Source organism: Heliangelus exortis, chromosome 9, assembly GCF_036169615.1.
Source record: "Heliangelus exortis chromosome 9, bHelExo1.hap1, whole genome shotgun sequence".
Lineage (NCBI taxonomy): Eukaryota > Metazoa > Chordata > Aves > Apodiformes > Trochilidae > Heliangelus > Heliangelus exortis.
This window is the reverse complement of record NC_092430.1, coordinates 9,034,144-9,056,720: the sequence shown is the minus strand read 5'-3', so window position 1 is coordinate 9,056,720 and position 22,577 is coordinate 9,034,144. Positions and strand designations below refer to the sequence as shown.

The following is a 22,577-nucleotide window of genomic DNA, read 5'->3' as shown; positions in this document are numbered from 1 at the left end:
AAGCTGGGGGAAGTGTGGATCAGCTGGAAGGCAGGAGGGCTCTGCAGAGGGACCTGGACAGACTGGAGAGTTGGGCTGATTCCAATGGGATGAGGTTCAACAAGGCCAAGTGCCGGGTCCTGCACTTTGGCCACAACAACCCCGTGGGGAGCTCCAGGCTGGGCACAGAGTGGCTGAGAGCAGCCAGGCAGAGAGGGACCTGGGAGTCTGGATTGACAGGAAGCTGAACATGAGCCATCAGTGTGCCCAGGTAGCCAAGAAGGCCAATGGCATCCTGGCCTGTATCAGGAACAGCGTGGCCAGCAGGTCCAGGGAAGGGATTCTGCCCCTGTACTCAGCGCTGGTGAGGCCACACCTCGAGTACTGTGTCCAGTTCTGGGCCCCTCAGTTCAGGAAGGAGATTGAGGTCCTGGAGCAGGTCCAAAGGAGGGCAACTGGGCTGGTGAAGTGACTCCAGCACAGATCCTATGAGGTGAGGCTGAGGGAACTGGGGCTGTTCAGCCTGGAGAAGAGGAGGCTCAGGGGAGACCTCATCACTCTCTACAACTCCCTGAAAGGAGGTTGGAGCCAGGGGGGAGTTGGTCTCTTTTCCCAGGCAGCTTGTAAGTCAACAAGGCTAAGTCCATAAGTTTAAAAACTATTAAAGCTCTTTGCTGTGTTAAATTGCAGTGTTAAATTTTTTTCAATTTTGTTGTACCTGTGTTTTTTTTGTTTAACAATCTCATCATCTCATCACAAGAGCAGCCTCAAGTGCTTCACTGATCCAAATATGGGTCCACATCCTGACTGAGATGCTGAAAAGTGGCAGTTATTTTTTTCTGTGTTTGTTTTTTTTCCCCCCAAAATTAATTACATTTAGCAGGTTTAAAGTGCTAAGATTAAAAACAAGTATTAATTGTAATATTAAAACTTCATTTTGCCTCTTGCTGCTTCTTATGAGCTTACTGGTGCTCTGTATGTTTATGTACTGCTCTGCACACAAACACACAGATAAGAGATGCAAACACACACAGGGGTTTCTTAGTATTACAAGTATATGTGTGTGTATATATATATATATATATAAATGTATTTAGCCTCCAGCTGTCTGCATTCTCTACAAGGAATGAACAAAAATGTTTGCTCTAGCTTACTAATTGGAAGAGATTTTCAGACCTTAGGATAAACAGTGCAAAAGCTTGGAATTAAACTTTTTAAAATACCACCAGAATTCCCACTGACTTATAAGGAATTCTGAGAGGTTAAATCAGGCACCAAATATGCGAAGAACAGTGAATATGAAGAAGTGACCAGCTGAATCACCTTCCTTGGTGAGCAGTGGGGCAAGATGTGAATGAGTGGAGGCAGTGGAGAAGTTATTAAAATTTTATGGTATTGAATAGAAAAATTACACATGTACAGAGCAAACCAAAGCATTCACTGTGGATAGCATGTCAGAAGAAAAGATAATATGTACTGACTGAACAATATCACCCTGGCGATTGTCAAAACACTTTTCTCTCTTCCCATCCCAGCCAATTCAGCCATTTTACACTTTCGGGATGGAGTTATCTGGGATATGTCCTGGCTTGTTTCCCACAATGCTGTAGAGCAGCTCAGCCTAACAGAGTATTATTTCTTGCCTGTGAGGCTACGCTGGAAATGAACAACATGACCTGGAAACTAACCAATGCAAGCAATGTAAAATAGTAGTGAAAAAGCCACCACAGGTACCAAGGAAAACAGTACACAAGGTTAGCACACACTCAACATTTAATACTGAAGAGGTGACATTACACTGCATGCTGTCACCAGCACATAGCCACAGTACTCTCAGTATCAAATCAGCCCTTCCAAGAAGCTGACATCTCATCTATGTGGTGCTGGATCCACTCAAGATACTGACTAACTTTGGTGTAGACTCCAAATTTCTCCTTGCTTCCACAGCCTTCGCCCCAGCTCACCAGTCCTACCAGAAACCACGTATCCTTATACATAGTGACCATAGGGCCTCCACTGTCCCCAATGCACGAATCTTTTCTGTCTCCCAAGCTCCCAGCACACAGCATGTTGTCAGTGATGGCAAACCTCATGGCCTGGGCACACTCGTTGCGAGGCACCAGGGGGATTTGAATGTAGCTGAGGAGAAGAGAGTAATTGGTGTTGACCTCACTTGTGCTGCCCCAGCCGGTCACCACCGTCTGCTTCCTACTTCTCATCAGCTCCTGCTCCGCCAGGTCACGGGTGGGCAGACAGACAGGGAGAGCATATTTGTTATACATCACGGGCTCAGCCAGGTGCAGCATGGCTATGTCATTATCGGAGGTCTCCTTGGTGTAATTTTCGTGTCTCACACGTTTATCAACCCAAATGATTTGCTCATCTGCCTCAGTACGGAGACGGTGAAATTTACCTGGAAGAGCAAACAAGAAAATGAAAGATGCTATTGGACCTTCCTTCACCTTGAACATTAAAGCATCTGGACTACATTAGGCTGTAGGACTACACTTCATGTTTTTACTTCCCTTGTAATATAGACATTTCTTAATTTTATGTTATAGATTAACAGTGTTCTTAATAGATGGACAAATCTGTGAACCTTCCATGAACATACACAGTCCTACATGAATGAGAACCCTAGAGCTATGGTCATCCCTTAAGAAACTACGATGCCCTGTTGTGTTCACATTAGGGTACACTTGGGCTCCATCAGAGACCTTCTTCAGGAGGAAGAGGCAAGACAGTTACATCAGTGCAGGATATTCAGTGCTGTTTAACCAGTGCCTGAACTTCAGGATTTGTAAGATAAAGATGACTGACTGGTAAGGCTGTTTCTCTCTCAAATCTTGCATCTGTATTTGCAGGAATTTTTGACTGCTTAAGACTTCCCAGTTAGCATTTGTGCTACGCAGTTAGGAACAGTAAGGAGGAAACTAAGGTGACAAGGCCAAGAAGGCATGAACCAGCCATTTGTGACACAGTGGAAAAGGAAAGACTGAGACTGATCTCTATGACAGGCTGTGAAGAGACAGCCCCAAGAGAAAGGATCAGTGGCTGTCACATTTCTGAACTGCACTTCTGGTTAATTTAAGCGCCATAGCAGGGCCTCCTTCAGTGCAGTACTTGATAAAAACACTTCTTCAGAGCACTGCCCATTGAGCTGCAGGTGGGCACGTGTCTGAATGCCTGAGGACATGCAGGCCAACACCGCACCTCTGCCTGTGCTCCACATGTGTCATCTAGCAGAGTGAGAGAAATTCCAGGCCCTATTTCTGACCATCTTTACTCTGCATACTTACCCCAACTTTATGTGTGAGATGCCTCTTGAGTTTCACTTAAGATTACAAAAATATATCTTCCCAAATCAGAGTTCTCAAGCAATGACACTTTTCTTCACCCACTGAAAATGGGTGATTTGGATTTGGACAGCAGAATTCTCTTGACAGCTCATACCCCTTCTTTCTTCACTGCAGAGAGTTCTCTGGGCATGGCTACTCCAGCTGGAAACTTGTCTGACTGCACAGATCTCTACTAAGACTTTCAGTATGAGGCCAGGGTGGAGTAATTGAAGTGCAGCCTCAACAGTTTCCCCTAGTTACCATCTTCCCACTGACCTGTCCCCTTCAAGTTACTCTCAAAGCTACTTCTAGCACTGCAGAGTATTCAAAAACAATGTCTGAGAGCTGCTTTTCCCCTAAAACATTCCAAGATCCTTTACAAAGCAAATTGTACATGTCTCTTCTTCTTGGGCCTCACTAAAACTAAATAAACATATTGACAATCACCTAAAAAGGAAGAACACTATTTACTAGTAACTGGAAAGGCTTGGAAACGTGTAGTCTGTACACATGCCCACAGTACCACATGCACTTCAATGTCCTGATAATGTCACAGATCTTCTCAAACTCAAGAGCAGCTGTGCCAGTGAGGGCAGTGCTGCTATTCCAGAGCACCTCTTCACTGCAACTCTCTTAAATAATGGTGGTCAGCCATATGAAAAGACAGGAATGTATTGGGATGACCTTAAATATTTTCATACACAAACAGAAGAGACCAATTATTTCTACTTTAGAGACACAGCAGTGTGCAGAAGACATCAGCTCACTTCCATAGTAAGGTTGAAAGTAGATCAGATGAAATCAGATTTTTACTTAACTTTCTTGTTTTCTGCTAGGGTGCACATTAAATACTTCCTAGACAACCCACTCCTACAACCAAGAAGGACTTTTGTCTTTATAACCTGCTGGTCTTTCTCCTGAGATGATAAACCTTACAAACTGAAGAGTTATATTTAAAAAAAAACCCAAACAAACAAACAGGGACAGACTTTTTTCCATACCAACTCTTACTTTGAGCCCCTCTTCTGTCTCAGTGCAGTGTGCTGCCGTTAGGACCCAAGATGGATGGATGAGAACACCCCCACACAGAAATTTCCCTTTCCTACTTTGCAGCATCACCTGAAAAAAAAGCCAAAGAGCAGTCTGACATAGCATGGAGCATGGCTCCCAAAACACCGTGCACATTCTTCTTGGTGGTTGCAAAATGCTCAGACAAATCAAGCACCAAAGCATGTCACATTCATTGAATCCAAAGCTATACAGGGCAAAAGCACTACAAATAAGTTCTCTGTGGAACATCTACAAAGAAATCCTGGATATTCATCCTGAACGAGGACTGGCTTAATCAAAACCAGCATGGGACAATACAAAGAAGCACTTTGGTACTTCAAAGCTTTAGACAGGGAGCTCCAATGAGGTGATTATACTTTTGTCCACAGCACACCAAAAGACCATGGGTCACCTCAGGCTGTAGGTCTCATGCTGTGGGATAAAAGGGTTCTCTTTGACATTAAAGGCACATTGTGAACCATAATGCACTTTGGTACTTCAAAGCTTTGAGACATGGAGCTCAAATGAGCCTTCACAATAAGCTCTGAGGTCTTTCCCTGTAAAATCCCAACCTGCTCCATAAAGTTATGGCATACTTCGCTGATTAAATCTGCTAACATAAACTTAGGGCTGGTGAGGCTTATAAGAACAGAACCAGGCAGAAAGAGGGAGAAGATTCCCTCACCCTCCCACCCTAAGGCTGTCACAGTAGCTGGAGCACGCATCATGCAGCACAAGCTGAAGCAATTACATGGCCTTCTTCAGAACAGAGCTACAGAATAGGCAGGTGTCACCACTACCCTCTCTCTTGATGTTGGCAAGGCAAAGTGAAAAGCTTGTCAATGGTGAGTCCTAACACAAGCTATTTTTTTCTTGTTACTTCAACTTTTGGGTTCCTTTTGAAAAAGCAAAGGGAATCTGGGAATCTCAGCTTCATGTAACACCATCACTAGTAATGTAGTGATACCTTGGAGCAGGTAGGCAGGCAGAGCTATCTGGGAAGAGCCCCAACCACATGTGATTGAAAAAACCTTTCTCTCCTTACCTGCCAAGGACTGCCTCCCCTTCTTCCTGTTTTCCCCTCAATGAGCCGAATATTCAACCCTTCTATGGTGTCAACGTAGTCCATTTTCACTCTTCCACAGGGGAACTCCACTACAGGAAATGCAGAGAAGTTAATGAGCAAAGACCCAATACAAAACCTTTTTCTAAAACATTCCCTCCATCTCAAACCTCAGCAATACTCTAAAGTGCCTTCATGGGTGTCCCTCAACATTTTGCAGCCTCCTGATTTCCCAGCATGTCTCCATGAGGAAAACACAGGGTAATGGCCATAAAGTGGGTATGGAGTTGGGAAATGCAGGTACAGTTACTCTGCACGGAATGGATGTTTTGAAAACTAGGACAAAGAGCACTGGGGACAATTAGAAACACAGAATCATTGGTTGGAAAGGACCTTTCAAGATCGAGTCCAGTCATGAGTCCTACACCACCTTAACCACTAAATCATCTCCCATAAAGCCCTCTTACTTCACATTCAAACAATCTTTTGCTAAATCTGGACTAGGAATATCCTCTTCTTACCTACAGGCTTGCACATGGCATGGTCATTCATCAACTGGTAGCCAGAAGCACAGCTGCACGAGCGGCCCTGGTTGGCAGGGTCATCCCTGCAGAAATGTTCACACCCTCCATTATTGACAGAACAGTTGGTGTATTTGACCTCTATAAAAAAAAGGAACAGCAAGAAAGACATGAGAAGCTGCAAAGCCAAGGAGTCACAAGGTGGTCAAGCTGACAAAATTAAATGAGCAACAGATGACAGTGGATTTGGGATGACACTTGAGGGCTTTGGAGGGCATGTAGGCCCTGGAACAGCAGAGACTCTTGGACCAGAATAACACAGTGGGGAGATGGAGAAAGCAGAGACTACTGTCAGGGCAGGCAGAGTGGAGAAAAGAAAATTCACTGCCACTGAGTGCAGGTCACTTCAAAGTGTTGATGATAAATGACATGCATGCTCATCCCTAAAATCGCTACCCAGCTTTTGTCCAAGGAAGAAATGCCAATCAAGTATCTGCAGTGGATTGTCTTCTCCCCCATGTTGTTAAGAAAAACAAACAAACCCCACCATCATCCTTGTGCTGACAGTTATAAAGTAGCTGAAAAACTTGCTTTACAGAATTATTTCCATGATTTTTGTAAAATTTAGATATCTCAGATCTTCACACTTTTCCAATAGCAACACAGAGTTCATTTTGCTTTAGACAAGCACAGATAACCCTCAGAGCCTCAAGCCTTTGGGCAGCTGGTTTCCATTCACCAGCATTGTCCTCCTTGGTTGGTAAGCAGTAGGGGCACTCCAGGAATGATGGAGACAGGAACACTGCAGTTTGGGAGCAGCAAGATGGGGGGGAAGGATCTCACAGAATCTCTCTCTCACAGCATTTCTCTCTCTCTCACAGCATCTCTTTCTGTGTCTCTCTCCCTCACAGGATGAATCTCTCACAAGATGAATCCTCTCTCTCACAGGATGAATCTCACAGAATCTCTTTCACAGGATCTCTCTCTCACAGCATCTCACTCCCAACTGTCACAGTTACAAAGGCAGCATTACCATAATTGCACAAAACCCCCTCCCAGCCTTTGTTACAGATGCATGAAAATGTCCCAATGTTGTCCTTGCAGATCCCATTGGAACAAGGCTCTGGGTCACACTGATCTCCATCTGCAACAGAGGCAGGAAAACTCTGAATCACACCGAGCTCACAGATCAACCATTGACATCTACTGACCCTCCCCAGGTTCCCAAACATATCCCCAATCTTCTGCCCCCAAATGTTGAGCCCTCCATGGTATCAACCCAGAGCCAAGGGCATCCTGTGCACTCTGAGTCACAGCTGGAGACTGAGTGAGGTGTGCAGAGGGGGAGGAAGAACAAACCCTGATGCAGACAGGGCAGGGGCATGTTACTGCAGGAGTAAAGAGCACATGGTGGGGCTCCTCTCTTTGGGGCTTCTCTCTTTGGACCACATCAGGCAGGGGTGGAGCACCAGAGTGCACTTTGACCACTGCCTTTGCTCTGGGGAGGTGACTGACAACAGGCACAGGTGCACCTCAAGTGTTTTAGGATGGTTGCTTGCATGGTAGGACAGGAAATCATTCTGTGCACATCCCATATAAGGGAGAATGGGAATTTGAATCAGTTACATGGCAGCAGGCAAGCTGTGTAGCAGCTACTCTTGGGGAAACACAGAAAAGTGATTAGGAAAGCCTTTCACTTACCTATGTACTTGCTCCAAAAATTTAGCTGTGGAGAAACAAAACTTATATTAAGGCTAGAAGTAGATTTTTAACACATGAGGGTTTTAAAGTGCATCGTGGCCTTGGCCAACAGAGCACAGCACCCTAGCTAACAGCATCACTCTCATTCTTCTTGACAGTGCAATGACTGGCACTACAAACCATCACAACTGGCCAACCCAGATGCTGATGTATTGCCTGTACTCCCTGCCCTGCTTCCAGGCCCACCAGCACCACAACTCATCAGCATCCCCACAGCTTGTCTCTTGTCACCTACTGCCAGGTAAAGTCAGAGAGCACAATTCATTTGTGCCCAGTTAGATGAAACATGGGCTCTGTACAGACAGCCCCTACTCCACCATGGGGACTGAGGGACAGCAAGGACTTGATTATTCCATGTGGCAAGACTGCTCTGTTAACACAGCAAGAAAAAGGCTAAGCCTACATAACTGGATGTGGAAAGCAGCAGAAATCAGTGACATTGACAATAAAGGTAGTGTCCAATGAGAAAGATGAGGTTTGGAGAGAGAGGACACAGTGATAAGAGAAATGAGTGTCAGCACAGGTGGGAGACTGGGGAGATACAGTGAAAAGCAGCCAGGGCTGGCAAATGGACAACAGAGAGAAAAGGACTGGAAGTACTGGGAAAAAGTCAGTGGCAGCGAGAATAGCCAACAGGGTTACCCAGCTGGGACCTAAACCTCACCATTAGGTGAGGTGGGACATGCATGAGCAGCCAAGTTTTGTGGCCCATACAGGTGGTACTTGACAATCACCGTAACACCATTATAATTGAAAGCAATGCCTACACCTCAGGAGTCAGGAGTGATCCATGGTCAGTGCTGACAGCAGGTCTCCTATGCCCTGGACTGCAATACTTCAGTAAAACAAACAAGTGATAGGTTACACCCACATCCTTTAAAAAAAACCAAAACCAACTTACTGTTGCCTCCTTGGTTTCAAATATCTCACTGGCCTCCTCAAAGTCACATTGCTCTTCAATGCACTCACGTTCCACAGAGCCAGGTTTGACCTCCTCCAGGAAAGAGTTTGCCCGTTTCTGTATTTTCAGGACTTGGTTTGCATCTTTGTTGCTGTAAAATACTGGAAGCCAAAATGTGAAAGCACAAGCTGGTAAAAGAGCTGGCTGAAAACTGGCAGTGGTCCTTCCCTATCCAAAGGAAGGGAAGGGGGCAAGCCCAGGCTTCTGCCCTGGGGACTGGGGCACCTCGCAGGGCTGCTCCTGGGGGTGGGGACCAAGCAGCCATGGCAGCCCAGTGCCTGGGAACCTCTGCTGGAGCAATTCAAATCCCCCTATTGAGGGTTGGACTAGAGAATCCTTTAGGTCCCTTCCAACCTGGCACGCTGATGCTATCATTCTAACAAGAACGACTCCAGCCACTCCCAGAAATGCACTTGCAGTGCCTGGAGAGAGGGGTGAAGGGTACTTCTGAAACAAGAACTTACTTGAGGTACTACAGACTGGCAAAGAGCTGGCAGCCAGCAGCATCCCTATGGTGAGGAGCTTCCACATATTGCAGCAGGAGTCACCTAAGGGAGAGAAGGCAGGTGTGGAGGGGTCGTGCTGCCCAGCTGCAGACCCTCCTACAGATGGTTCCTGTGCAGCCAGCTCCCTCACTTGCTTCTGGCAGAGCAGCTGGCTTGCTGAATGCTGTGCCTGCCATGACTGCCTCTTTGATTTCTGTTCCCTTGCTTTTTTCCACCAGCAGCAGGTCATGAGAACACTGCTTGCCTGCCCTCACACCCTCCCCTTGTCACCAGCAATTTTTGACAAGCTTTCAGTTTCATTCAAGCAAGCTGTGCTGTGAAGCCCCAAGGATACAATACTTCTGAAGCACTTACTGCTTTTAGTCAGTGGGAATCAGCGTGATCTATCCTTCTGCCATGAGCCCTGCTGGAACTTAGTTAATCCCTAACTTCAGATATTTACTTTTCAGAGTGACATGAAGCACTTTCTTTTTAGTCATTAAACAAACAGTTCTTCAGAGGGAGCTTGACAATCTACATGCATGCAGGAGAAAAGTGGAACCCCTAGGCATCCACTTCTCTATTTTTCAAAACTGTTTTTCTTTTGACTCTCTGGCAAGTAGAAATGGCTGTATTTGCTTTGCAAGCACAGCCACCCAGTGCCCAGGTACCTTGAGGAGATTCCATCACCTCCTCTCAGCACACAACCACCCAAAAGGAAGATGTGTTTAAGAGTCCTCCCACTCTTCTGCCTCATCAAAGGTCCCACCACCGAGCAGCCAAGGCAACAAACCCCTCTCACAGACAGGAGCAGGCAGTGCCTGCCCCAGCAGCTGCCCCCTGGGAGGAGGCTGGGCAAGAAGCTTGTTTCAGTATGCTCCATCTTTTGGTGTACAGGATTAGGTCTTACCAGCACAAAATCTTCTATTAGATTTTGAGTATTAAGCCTAGAGAGCAAGCACAATCCTTTTCTGAACTTCTATTGCATCAGAGATGGTGCAGAGCTCTGCAAGCTGTTCAGCAGGTGACACCATCCTGCAAAATACCTGTGCAACCATGTGTCCTTTGGGACCCTTCATGGGAGAAAGTGCCACCAGATGTTGGGAAAAGATGGGTCTCCCCAGGACCTTAGCTCACATCCACTGACACTGTTTAGCAGGGCTCTGACTGTTTATAAAACCTATTTTTTTTCCTCTAACAAACTTGGCCATGAACTCTCTTGAAAACACAACTCTCTTTAAACACAAAGTTACAAAGTTCATCAATTTTGGACTTGTTCTAAAAAAAAAACAACAAAAAACACCCAACTGTGGCAACCAAAATTGCAACTGGGGAAGATGTGTGCACTGTGAAACTCTACTGATATTTTCTTTATCCTCAGTTCAGCCATTCAATAAGAAAACTTCATCTAAGATTAATGATAACAGATTTTTGCTGGAAATAAAGGTTACGGAAGACCATTTCAATGTAAAAAATAACACTGAGGACCTCTCTAAGTCACCTTCACTAAAAGAATGGCAATTTTTCTTAAGGCTAGAAGGTGAAGAGGAGAAAACAGAAACTTGACAACAGGTTGGCAAGATAAGAGGCTGAACATCATTTCCATTGACACTGTGAAGAGTTCTGATTCACAGTGTGTTACAAAGAGGTATTAATAAGCAAAAGAAATCACCTCTCTGAAGTAAAATAAGTACCATGGATCTTTCATCTTTCATAGCTGAAAGATAAACCCCCTACAACCTGAAGGGAAAGACCACACCAGACTGCATGCTTTGTTCTTGGTTGCCTGTGTATAAAAAAGCCAAAAGCTTTGGCTTTCCTTCTTGTAACAGGAAAGCTTGTGGGAAAACTTTCAAATGTATTCTCAGTCTTTAGTTTCTTGTCTAGGAGTGGTGAATCCCTCCTCTAGATTTTCTCCAAATTGAAACTGTTGAGAATGTAAATTTCCATAAATTAATTAAATTGTAGACAGATGTAAATTTTGATATAGAGGGGAACTGAGGTGGTGAAGCCACAAGGTTTCAAAACCATAGTTCTCCAGTGATCAATCTTGTGTTGCATCCAGCAGTTCCTCCTGCTTCACTTTTAACAGGCTGGATTTGTAACAAGCCCAAATCTGAGTATATTTCACTGTGCAATCAAAGCACTAAGCCTACTTCCCATATGCACAGTGGAGATTCTCCCTGCAGCAAAGCACTACACCAAGTCCTCCCTATCCTCCTGGGTACTGATGTCTTGCATGATTTTTGTAGAAATATGGTATTTTCTGAGCCACGTGTCCCCATGAACCATCTGAAATGAGACAGCAAGTTCTGAACAGGCATTGAAAAGGGACAGACAGGCTGATACACACAGTGCCAGACAAACCAGACTGCTCTTGCTCCCCTAGGAAACCAAGCTGAAATATCCTCGGGCTGCTCTTCTTCAAAGAAAAGGTCCTTGGAGGCCAAGGTTTTGGGTGGCTCACACATGAGCTCCACCTGCTCCAGGTCCTCCTGAAGTGCACCCACCAGCCAACATGCTCCAAAAGAACACGGGGCTGAACGCTGCCCTTCCCTGCTGCCTTGTGGAAAAGGCCACAACTGACTCGGATTTTACCCTGAAGTCAACAGAAGTGGAGTGTTTTAGGTCATACGCAAACTTCCCCATCCCCTCCTTTCTTGTGAAGACAAAGATGTCCTCCCCACCAGGTCATCTGGTCAACCAGCCAAATACTGCAACTCTCCAGACAGAAGTTGCTAGGGAAGTGCCATGCCTTTCATCTGTTCCTGACACAAAATGTCACATTGCACAGCTCTTCATTCCCCCTGCGTGACAACTAAACATTTCAAGCTGCTCAAGGCCCAGATGGTGGGTGCAGTTATTCATCCCACCCAGGCCCAAAGCAGCCACACAAGGAATTTACCTTATGACCCTGATGCTGCTTTACAGGTAAGGAATGACAGGGCTTCTAAACCTGTTCCTTTCTGGTGCTGCCCATTCAGTGGGACCAGATGCTCTCAACTTCTCAACTCTTCTGATGTTTTACACTGCACGGAAAAAAAAAAACCCACACATGAAAAAGCCCAATCCCACAACACACAGGACAGGGGGAAGAGCAGAAGACATTTAAACCCCCCTCTCATTGGTACTTTAAGACCTCTGCAGCACATCTCTCTCTGAATCTGCTCCACCCTCCCAAGATCCATTAGGTAATTATCAAAACAAGAGGGTGGCATCCCTGAGCAGGGAGTGTGATACCCCAGCAATGATGCCCTGAGTGGGGTAAAGAGTTTCTTGCTCTTGACTCCTGCCATATATAAAAAAACCAAAACCAAAAACACAACAGAAAAAACCCCTTAAACACCCCAAATGACTGGAATCAGAGGAGTAATCACATATTCCATCTCTATGCTGCTATTTCCTTTGCATGTTTCCTGTAGTGCTGCTTAATGCAGAGCCTGACGCTCAGAGCCACTCACATTTTCATCTTGCAACAGTATATAACATTACTAGGGCTTCTTATGTTCCCATCAACTACATCGATTACTTCCTCCACACAAAGCAAATTCTTCCCTTTTAACTATCAGTACAAAGGTCTTTTTCAAACAGAAAATATTCACAACCAGTACAAGTTACTTTCTACTTACTTCTAGCAGCACTCTGGAACCGCAACCATCCTGTTGAACTCATCTGCTGAATGTTTCTTGACAGCATCTTATGAACTCATCAATATATACAGGTGGAGAAGAAAGCTCATCACAACCTATCTATGGGCTGCTCACCCAAACATCTCCACATCTTTTAGTTTCAAGTTTACACGTCATTTTATGGCAGTCAGTTTCTACCTTTCATGAGAAGATTAATTTCTCCCATGCAGTTTCACTTATTCCAGTTATCAAATGTATCACCTGCAACAAATTGCATGCACAGAGGCCCAAGCAGAGTAGACAAACAACTGTTCCCTTGGGCACTCACCACCATGACCAGGAAAAGGTGGTCACACCTCCTGACAAGAGATCTACAAACACCCAGAGGGAGGTATCTACCAAATGCCCTGCTGAGTTTCTGAGTGCTTTCCCACCTCCCTGGGGGTTTGCAGATAGTGGAGGATGCAGACAGTGGATCAGGATGAGCAGCAGTAGAACCACCATGTTTGAAGCATCTCTTCTTTTGTTCACTGCAGAGCTACAGGTACTAAAAATAAACTACATGATGACTTCTACTCCATGCCAATGAAACCAGCACAAAGGAATGCTACAAAACTCATCTTCAGCAACCACATTCATTGTTTCACTCCTCTCTAAGGAACAGCTCTGAACTTCTGATGCAACTCAGGATAAAGCCATTTTATCACAGCACAGATTTTTATTAGCTGTTTCTCACCAGAGGGGCACTGCAGCCCTCTCAAACAATGAAATCAGTAACAGAGAATCTTTACTGGAAGCTCAGAAACATGTTTACTTTATATACAAGAAAAACTCATTTACAACAATCAACAGTAAACTATGTACAAAAAAAAAAATAATACAAGAGACATTTCCAAGGTAATCACTGTATAAATTAACACAATAAATAGGAGGGAAGCAGGTCCCATTCTTAAGGCACAAAACCTTCTTCCCAAGACTGTACAGGGATTCAGTTGCTTCCCTATGCTTTTGACAAGATCACAGGAATGGCGGGGAGACCCCTGAGGAAAAATGGTCAGTGGAGGATGATACAGACATGCAGTCACTGCTGACAGCTGTAGAAAAACATAATTTTTCATCCTTTTTTTTTTTCTTTTCTTTTACAGTACACACATCTTAAGATACAAAATATTTTGTGTAAACAGTCTTTTTTTTTTTTTAATCACATAGACAGTATGCACACTTTTAAATAATACTAAAAAAAAAAAAAAACGAGCAAAGCTCTTCATATGATTTGGATGCAGAAACATTCCCAAGACTGGCATGGAAAACCTGGGCAGAGATGGAGGCTCTCTTGTGCAGGCTGACACCTCTGGGCACAGAGTGGCACAGGTCCCCTCTGCTGCCAGGAGCCAGCTCCTGCTGCAGCCAAGGATGCCTGTGCCCAGCACCTGGGCCCACAGGTGGAACCAGGCTGCACAAACCCCCACGGCACTCCAACCTCCCTCGAGTCTCCATCGCACACTCGACTGCTGAAACCAAACATTGTAATGTGGGGTAGGTTATTCCCCAGAAGTTAAATATCCAGGATAATGGCTGAAAGCGAGACAACATACTGAAACCTCTTCCTAGCAGAAGAAATGATGTGCCCAGCTCACTGCCCATGCTGTCCCAGCATCACTGCCAAAAGTGAGGGATGACAAACAGAACGTGCCGCACGGCTTTCAAGCATCACGGTTTTTGTAGACACAACACAGGTGTGGCATGTGCAGTTCTAGCTTCTCTCAGCTGGTGTTTTACCTGAGACTACAAGAAACTATCTTTTTTTTTTCTTTCTTTCTTTTTTTGGCAATGCAGCAGATTTTTTTACTGTCTAATTGCCCTTCCTGAATTTCTCTCCCACTAAACATTACTGGATGCCAAAAGAGGAACTTGGAATAATGCAGCCAGAAGTTCAACCTGGCTCCCTATTTTGCAGATAGCTCTCACTGATGCTGGACACAAATTGTCCCCATCTATTCCCAAAATCTCTGCAATAAAAATTCTGCATCATTCCCAGTCAGACACAGAGCTACAACCCTTTTGGAGATGTAAACCTTAATACATATTCAAAGGCACTCAGGTTAAATGTGGATCCCATTTTCTCGCTCTTAAAAGAAGGTAGAACTCCCTCCTGGCCTCCAGTAAGCAACAGACAGGAATATACTGGCTGTGAACCCTTTGATAAAATGTGCAAATAGACAGAAAGGATGGGAAACCATCAACACAATAGATCCTAAAAGTAAAACAAATGAAGGGTGGTGTCCACAGGCATCCCTGCTCACAGCAGATGGCTAATGGCTGCAAGGGCTCTTCAAATATGGCATGAATTAAGGACAATGTCTTAATCTACAAACTCTTTGGATTCCCCGGTTCTTCTGAGCAGGAAAAGTAGAGAGGAACTGTTTCTACCAAGCCAAGAATTTAATCCCCTAGGAATTATGAAAGGCAAGTGCAAGCTGTTAATGCCTAGAGGAAGATCACAGCAAGAACAGCTCCTTCACCATGCACAGGAACTGAAAAAAGAAAAGAGAACTAACCATGCACCTGCTGGGGACAGGCAGAGAGGGCTGCACCTTGCTGTCACCACTGAGGGTGGCTGCATCCTGGAGCTCTCCTCAAGGGAGGTTCCTCCTCATTCTCATGCATATGCTCTGTGCATGAGATACTGCTCTGTGCCTCAACAAGCAGGTGGAAAAATACAGCATGTCTACATTTCTTACTTATCTAATACCTCAGAAATTCAACACTCTGAGCAGGGGTGGTACTTATAAAGGAAAAATACAGCTGTGGAAGTGATTGCCAATGAAGAGATGGGAGAAACAAAGTTGGGGCAAAGCTGAACAGATTTCTTGCTCAGTCCCCACATTATTTATACCACAAATTTTGCTTGCTTGATCAGGCACATTTAATCTTCTGTTAGCTTCTCATGGAGAAACCCTGTTACTCACTAGGCTGAAACACATGGGTGAATAACACTAGTTAAAAGCAGATAGGGAGAGTCAGAGTGATCTTTGGTGAAATCTTGAAGAATGCAATGGCGTTTGCCCAGCTTGAAATCAGCCCATAACCTTTTAAAGCTGACAAGTCTTTACATGAAATAACTTGAATGATTTTTTTTAGGCTAGAGAGCTGATGTCAATTTGATGAAATCTCTACCAATAACAAAGAACAATATCAGCCCTTTTTCTGTCTGCAGCCATAACCAGGTAGGTGCCACTCAGCAATAATAAAAAATAAATACATACAAAACAACAGGGTAACCAAAAATTCCCGTTGCCTCTCCAGCCTCACAGCACTAAAGCACTAAATGTTCCCAAATTCCCTTTGCAGTGATAAACATGGCAATATAACTATGCATGCTGGTCTTCAGGCTTCAGCAGTCACCCACCTTGGGTCAGAGAATTCAGTGGTAATTTGAAGGCCGTCTAGGAATGCTGATTCAGAGGCACTAATTTTTCTGCTCTCCACTGCTGGTGGTACCAAAGGCAATTTACCAACCTGGTCAGTAAAAATCCTCCTTCTTTCAGTGCTCTTATAGAAGCTCTGATGTCTGACAGCACATGATATACATATCTCAGGGTCACCCTGAGATATGTTAACCTAGGAGGACTGAGCCACCCTAATGTTTTGGTATCCACCTTTAAGTGAAGGAGCAAGGCAGGAAGAGAGGGAAGGCAAGCAGAGATGGAAGAAACTGTTCCATATCTCACAGCCCAACCAGCTAGTTAAGTGTCCTCTTTCATTTGGTCTCCTGAAGATCAGTTCAGAAGGAGGAATGTCAGAGGTGATCTCCTGTAATCTGGCTCTCCAGAATTCTGTATTTTCTTACCACCAGGACTTTCTGTTTGTGATGCCTGAAAGCCTAAGGGTTGTACCATTGCCCCCGGCTGGAAGAGAAGTGCTAGGCCCAGCAGAAGACCCCTCAGGCTGGTGTGAACTGCTGTTTGAACCAAATGCATTATTTGTTGCAAGGCAGAAGTGAGAATCGCTGGGTATTAAGTGGCAAGAGGTCTGGACTGGCTCTGAATTTCTGATTTGAATTGCACGCAATTGCAGGTGCATTAAAAAGGGATTAGTAAGACAAAAGGACAAGCTTCATCCCACTTAAATGCTCTAAGATACAGGTATGACATCCAAATGAGCAGAAGAGTTTTGGGTAGGAAAAGACTGTCAGATGCTCCTGAACTAGGACTGGCCAAATAAACTTTTGCCCTGAATTAATTCTACTGTGATGAAGTTATCCATGAAAGGTAGCTGTGTTGCAATTCTCAGGAGTCCTGCGCTGTCGCTGGAACCAGAACTTCCCAAGCTGGAGGTCATGGTTCTCCAAACAGCAAGTGACTTCTCCTCTGGGAGCTCTGCCTGACCACAAAGAAGGTTCCTCTCGACTGGATGCAGCTGTACCCCACAGGAAAAAAAGGTAGCACCATGCTAGGTTGATAGAAGCTCTGAACAGCTGCAGTTTGGCTGTTCAGCAGAGACAGTCAGGAGCACAGCTGCTTTGTGAGGTGACTGCTGTGCACTTAGGGGGAATGGTAGACACATGCTGTGAAAACAGAGGCTAAACCTCGCTGGCAGGAGTACTCCGGCTCAGCTCCTTGATCCCGTGCAGTATTCTCTTCATGTGACCCACTTTGGTCACACCCAGGTCCTGGGAGAAAAGAGAAAACCTTAGCTTAGGAGAAAGGCAAGGGGGAAATTCCAAATGGCTAAGAGATGGTTACAAATTAGTCAGCCAGTTACAAAGAGAGGAGGAAACCAGCCAAGAAGACTACAAGCCTAATGGTTATTTAGGAACCTCAAACTGTGTGTCAAAAGGGTATCAGAGCATGACAGGGGAATGAGCAGGTACAGAGCAATGGGAAGAAACAACAACAGACCATTAGCCAGAAATGCAAATTGCTTTGACTGTTAAAGGCCAAAGCAAGAGGAAGCAGAAAAACATCCAGTTCTCATGGGCCTCAGCTAGGAACCAAACATGCAGGAGGAACCAACCAGTCACTGGTCACATCAGCTACAGGTGTGAACACTTGGGTACCATGCAGCAAAGCGCAGGCTGTGGCTGGAAGGCATGCAAGGTGAGCAGCTACACAGACCACAGCAACCTCAGGACAGGAAGATGGTCAAAACCACAAACGAAGATCCAGGGGGCATTCAACAAATGCCAAGCACTACTTTACACCAAAGGGCTTTTCTGCTCTATGCAAGTCACCAGCATGATGACACAAGTCTCTTGCACATGCAAAGAATCATCACTTTCAGTTTTTCTCTGCAGAAAAAGCATCTCCTGGTGAGGAGATGAAAAGCTGTACCATGTGGTTGCTAAGCACTATTTTAAAAGATTCTCTCTATCTAGTGATGTCATCAAGGACAACAATCTTTTTTTTTCTTGAAACAAGGGAGGCAATGATCTGTTTTTCCAACAACTACCACATAAGACCCAAATTTTTCCAATCACAGTATGTGCTGCAAAGATGGTACAGGAGCTGAGAAGCTGAAAACTATTCCATTCATTAAAATCAGAGACTCTCGAGGACACTATTTGCAATCCATGTGCTGGACTGTATGACACCTCCAGGAAGCTGTGTCAGAATGGGTCTCTCAACTCACTGTTTTATCTCCCTGTCATTAAAAACCTGGTGACGCGAAATGGTGAGAAAACAAAACAAGGCCACAATGACCCCACTTATCTTGCCAAAGCATGTGGAATGAACAGTGGGGCAGATCATCTCCAAGCACAGTGAGCACAGCAAGTCATGCAGATGCAGCTGGCTATTTCTCATGAAAGTACCTTGAGGTCCCTCCGCTCGAGGTGCAGGAGCTCAGAGCCCCGGACGTCATGCCGGATGAAGATATCCTTATACTCACAAAGACTGAGATGCTCAAGCCAGGCCGCAACCTCCTCCGTTCCCCAGAGGTGAACTGTTAGAGATGGAAAAGCAGGAATGGATTGAGTACCCAGAATCCCAGAAGACAGTGAGAGATGAGGACACCACCAGCACTCGGTGCCAGACAAGGAGGGCGAGCAGTACCAGAGCCTCAAATCAAGGGGTGGAAGGGCAAGGACTGGTAGCACAACCAACAGCCTCAGACAAAGGAGGTAGGGCAGAGAAAGTTGAGAGGTGTTCTCTTAAGCAGAGGTTGGCTGCAGGAAAGCCAGGAGGAAGTGCATGTTCATTTTGATGGGACGAGATAAGCTTTTTAAAGTTTACCCCACATGTTTAAGAAGAGTAGATTCAGTGATATGCCTCTGCTTACAAAACAATAAGAGTCATAAAACATATCATGAAGACTCAAGCACAGATTAGTTTTGCTATTATGCAGCAGCACTTGTGCTGAGTAAATGAAATGGCAACCTCTCCCCCCAAGCCTGAGGGACTGAGGAAGAATTTAAACTTCCACCTTCTTGCACAGCCTCTAAATAAGAGAACAATAAAGATCCTGTGGGAGGCAATGAATGAGCACCAGCCTGTCAGATGGGAGACTGTACCCACAATTCCATGGCAGAGGACAGGACCCAGTAGCCCACAGGACAGGTAATAGTTCTGAATTTCAGAAGAAGAAAGTCTTTGTAAGGAAAACATAAACCAAAAATCAACTAACCCAACTGGAGAGAAAGTGTCTTGAATGGCAATTTTTTGAGTGATGGCCAGTTTTTATCTACTGACCAGGAGGATCAAAGGTCAGGGTGCATCTGTGGTGATGCTGAACCCTGGCCAATTAGACATGAAACTTGATTAAAGCTTGAGGGAGAATCAATGAGAAAAACATCATTAACACAGAGAATCAGCAGTGAAAAGACTGGAGTTATGCGGACTTGGGCCCCACAGTCATTTTGATACCTAAATGTCAAAATCCTCTAATTCACATGTTTAAGCATGCCCTAAAATACCCCTGAAAATGCCTGGATGGAGGCAGGATTCTTCAGAGGGCACTTCCTGTTTCTGCTCAGGAGTATTTGTGTAGTACTGGGGGGGTCATGACTTAGAAGAGAGCAATAAGCTACTTTGCCATGTGAAAAGGACAGACTAGACCTCAAAGAAAAGGCAGTTGCATGTGAAACAGAAGAGGGAGAGAAAGTGAGAGGAAACAGACAAGAACAGTGGTGTGACCACACTGGTGAGACAGAGATACAACAAACAAGCGGACTTGGTACCGGGCAATCCCATGCTACTATGAGTCTCCTTATTTTTGTTGTTCTTCTCCTTTTTAAATTTGGTCACCAGCCGAAATTTGCCACTGCGGCTGCGTTTAGAATAATCCAGCATCTGGTTCTAGAAGAACAAAAAGGGACAATCAGGTAAATGGTTATAAATTGATTGGAATGGACCAAGAACAACCAGTACTGACATGCTCAGCTCCACAACTTTGTAAGAGAGGGAAGAAAAAAATAATTCTGATCAAGACAGGAAAGGAAACAGAGAAAGTTGATCCCATGTCAGGCAAGGCACTTTAGCAGGAAATTAGTTCCTTTAGCCCAAGGGAGTCAAGTTTCCTTCTTAATGTTTTTTTCTCACATCATTCATACTTATCCATAGGAAGTCAAGCACTCAGAGCCAACTAGTGAAAAAGAGAAGGGCTAGGGAAACAGACCCTTGGTCCTCCTTACCTCCTCATCGCAGGGCTCCATCAGCTGCCACAGCCAAGGGATGTCTGCCAGTTTCCTCAGCTGGAGGTCCATGTCTGCCAGGGCTGCTTGGAGCTGCTCCTTCTGGGGAGGATCTAACTGCTGTATCAGAAGCAGAAGCAAGGCAGAGTTAAAAGCCACATGGTGGAACACACAGTCAGGTCCTCATTGTGACATTACTAGCTTATAAAGCAGTTTCTCCTTTTAAAAGGAACTGCAGAGCAGGCACTCTGCCCAGACGTTACCAAGTTACCAATTTTCATCTTTTCTGAGCTCTAAACTCCATGCAAGCTAGCCTGACTGCTCATCATGCCTACGTAGCATTATCAACCTAATTCCATAATTATAACATATAAACTAACTGGTCACAAAGACAAGAAGACCAAGAGCAACAAAATTTTGCTTGCTGAGACAACAGCATGAGAAGAAAGTAAGTGAGAGGCTGCTTTACTCCTCTGTGCTTCTTACCAGTGCCATCTTGCCTGCCAGCAGCAGCTCTGTCTCGTTGTGCAGGGCTTTGACATTATTCACCATCTCTACAACAAGGCTGCAGTTCAGACCCTGCAGGGAAGCAATTCATGCACAAAGTAAGCCTGGAAATGCAGAGGTCTGAGTAGTCAAAAGGAAGAAGTCTTAGACAAGCAAGGCCTACTTTTGGTCAATCAGAAAGGAAAACCAAGAGCTATGGGAAAAGGACAAAATGGGAGATGCCAAGTGAGTGAAGTACCTCTGTAGACTTGGATTTAGCGTAGACTTTGTCCATAGACTTGGAGCTGGCATTGACAGCATGGGCAAGCTCCTGTTCCATATCCTGATAGGATTGGGCTATTTCCCGAATGCTGAAGAGAGAATTACAGATTGCATCAGCATATGCTCAAAGCAGGAGATCTTTTCTGACTGGGTATCTCCTCCTCACGCCCATCTGAGTGACAAGAGCAGGGCTAAAGCCTGGGAAGGGGCACAGCCTCTGGCAAAGCTGAGTGGTGGTCCCTGCTGCTGCAGTGAGCGTGCAGAGCCAAGGCAAGGCAGGCATCACAGACACAGCATTGCAGTTCTGCACACAGGCTGGGATCACTCTGAAATACAACCCAGACATTTTAGTGTGGCCATGGTGATGTGAAAGGCAGCTGCACATAGAGCTTAATGAACACTTCTCTGATGTGACTCTGCAAATTTTATCTCAGAGGCCAAGATGAAGGAGCTGAAGGCCTGAGTATAGGACAAGCAGGTCAGCATATGCTGACTTCTTCTAGAAGTTCCTGCTGGGTATCAGGGTTATAAGAACCCAACTTGTCATCTTAGCTCCTAGAGAGGCCTTTGTTTCACGGCTAATAAAAATCATTGATACACAAAGATAATGGCTTCTATCAGGATTAAAGGATCCATGAAAGTACCATTTTTAACTCAGAATGACCAAAGATATTTTGTTTGACTTCAGTCCTCAGCATAATGAACAATGTTATCCCCAGCAACATGGACCAGCACTGCAGAGAGTGAACAGACACATCTCCAGGAATTGGGAGTACGACGAGAAGTTCAGGCACCAAAGGAGGCCTCTATTCACCAAAAGCAAATTGAGTCCTACCTATGAATGAGAGCAGCTGCAGCTTGACCAAACTGGTTGATCTGGGTGGATTCTTCTTCAGACATGATCTCTGGTTGCAGAGAGAAAGAGGAGGGTCGGGACAACTCACACTTCTGTTTGTCCTCCCAGGACTTCAGGGTGCTCTCAAATGCCTAAAAACACAGCAAGGAAATGGTAAGATACCTTTTAAAGAGCCTATAACAAACAATGGTTGTGCCTATGCCCGCAGAACCTGCAGATCTTGTATAGACACTTTTCATCATGGGATCCAGTAGATTAGCTGCTTCTTATTTTGCTAATGAGCAGTTTGGGTTGAAGATTTCCATGCCACATGCTTGCCTTGGCTTAATTTGAGTGTGACAGGTGGAAGGGAAAGAGGAAGGAAACAGCAGTCATGGATCCTGGGTCTGGGTGGTCACATGAGATGACTTCAGGCTCGGTGAGGAGCACAGGCCTAAGGACAGAGGAGATGAATGGAGCAGGAAAGCTGGTGTCCACTGGAACATAACTGCTCTGGGGGACAATGCAAGGTTCTGGGGATATACCATCCTGCTGTG

General features: G+C 45.1%; 2 protein-coding genes and 1 long non-coding RNA gene across 12 annotated transcripts in view; 1 reads left to right on the top strand and 2 right to left on the bottom strand.

The window, feature by feature from the left end:
* LOC139799717 (uncharacterized) overlaps positions 1-22,577 on the top strand; it is a 328,047-nt gene that overhangs the window by 17,530 nt on the left and 287,940 nt on the right. The gene's annotated exons all lie outside the window — the stretch shown is intronic.
* PROC (protein C, inactivator of coagulation factors Va and VIIIa) lies at positions 1,735-10,300 on the bottom strand. 3 transcript variants are annotated; one of them, XM_071751924.1, is made up of 9 exons: positions 10,205-10,300; positions 9,138-9,221; positions 8,614-8,774; positions 7,653-7,677; positions 6,985-7,095; positions 5,952-6,092; positions 5,413-5,522; positions 4,319-4,436; positions 1,735-2,392 (listed from the first exon to the last, which is right to left on the bottom strand). In XM_071751924.1, exons 2-9 carry the CDS (start codon positions 9,202-9,204, stop codon positions 1,824-1,826), a joined length of 1,302 nt encoding a protein of 433 aa, XP_071608025.1. In that variant the 5' UTR covers positions 9,205-9,221; positions 10,205-10,300; the 3' UTR covers positions 1,735-1,823. The 3 variants fall into 3 exon arrangements, with proteins under 3 accessions (XP_071608025.1, XP_071608023.1, XP_071608022.1); XM_071751922.1 differs by lacking the exon at positions 10,205-10,300 and adding an exon at positions 9,534-9,661; XM_071751921.1 differs by lacking the exon at positions 10,205-10,300 and adding an exon at positions 9,310-9,493.
* DGKD (diacylglycerol kinase delta) overlaps positions 13,486-22,577 on the bottom strand; it is a 56,381-nt gene continuing 47,289 nt past the window's right edge. For 7 of the 8 annotated variants that reach the window (XM_071751913.1, XM_071751915.1, XM_071751917.1 and 4 more), the window contains 7 exons: positions 22,021-22,172; positions 21,163-21,274; positions 20,904-20,996; positions 20,418-20,537; positions 19,965-20,082; positions 18,600-18,730; positions 13,486-17,459 (listed from right to left, as the gene is read on the bottom strand). In XM_071751913.1, coding sequence (XP_071608014.1) covers positions 17,370-17,459; positions 18,600-18,730; positions 19,965-20,082; positions 20,418-20,537; positions 20,904-20,996; positions 21,163-21,274; positions 22,021-22,172 — 816 coding nt within the window. In that variant the 3' untranslated portion in view covers positions 13,486-17,369. The remainder of the gene's footprint in view (positions 17,460-18,599; positions 18,731-19,964; positions 20,083-20,417; positions 20,538-20,903; positions 20,997-21,162; positions 21,275-22,020; positions 22,173-22,577) is intronic. The other variant, XM_071751914.1, reaches the window with a different exon arrangement.

What these genes read in the sequence shown, in the direction of transcription:
- PROC (XM_071751921.1), bottom strand. Translation starts at nt 9,355, where the DNA reads ATGGCAGGCACAGCATTCAGCAAGCCAGCTGCTCTGCCAGAAGCAA. An exon ending in GCCAGTCTGTAGTACCTCAA is followed by an intron (nt 8,775 to 9,137) that starts GTAAGTTCTTGT and finishes TTTGGCTTCCAG; the next exon opens with TATTTTACAGCAACAAAGAT. An exon ending in TGCCATGTGCAAGCCTGTAG is followed by an intron (nt 5,523 to 5,951) that starts GTAAGAAGAGGA and finishes CATTTCCTGTAG; the next exon opens with TGGAGTTCCCCTGTGGAAGA.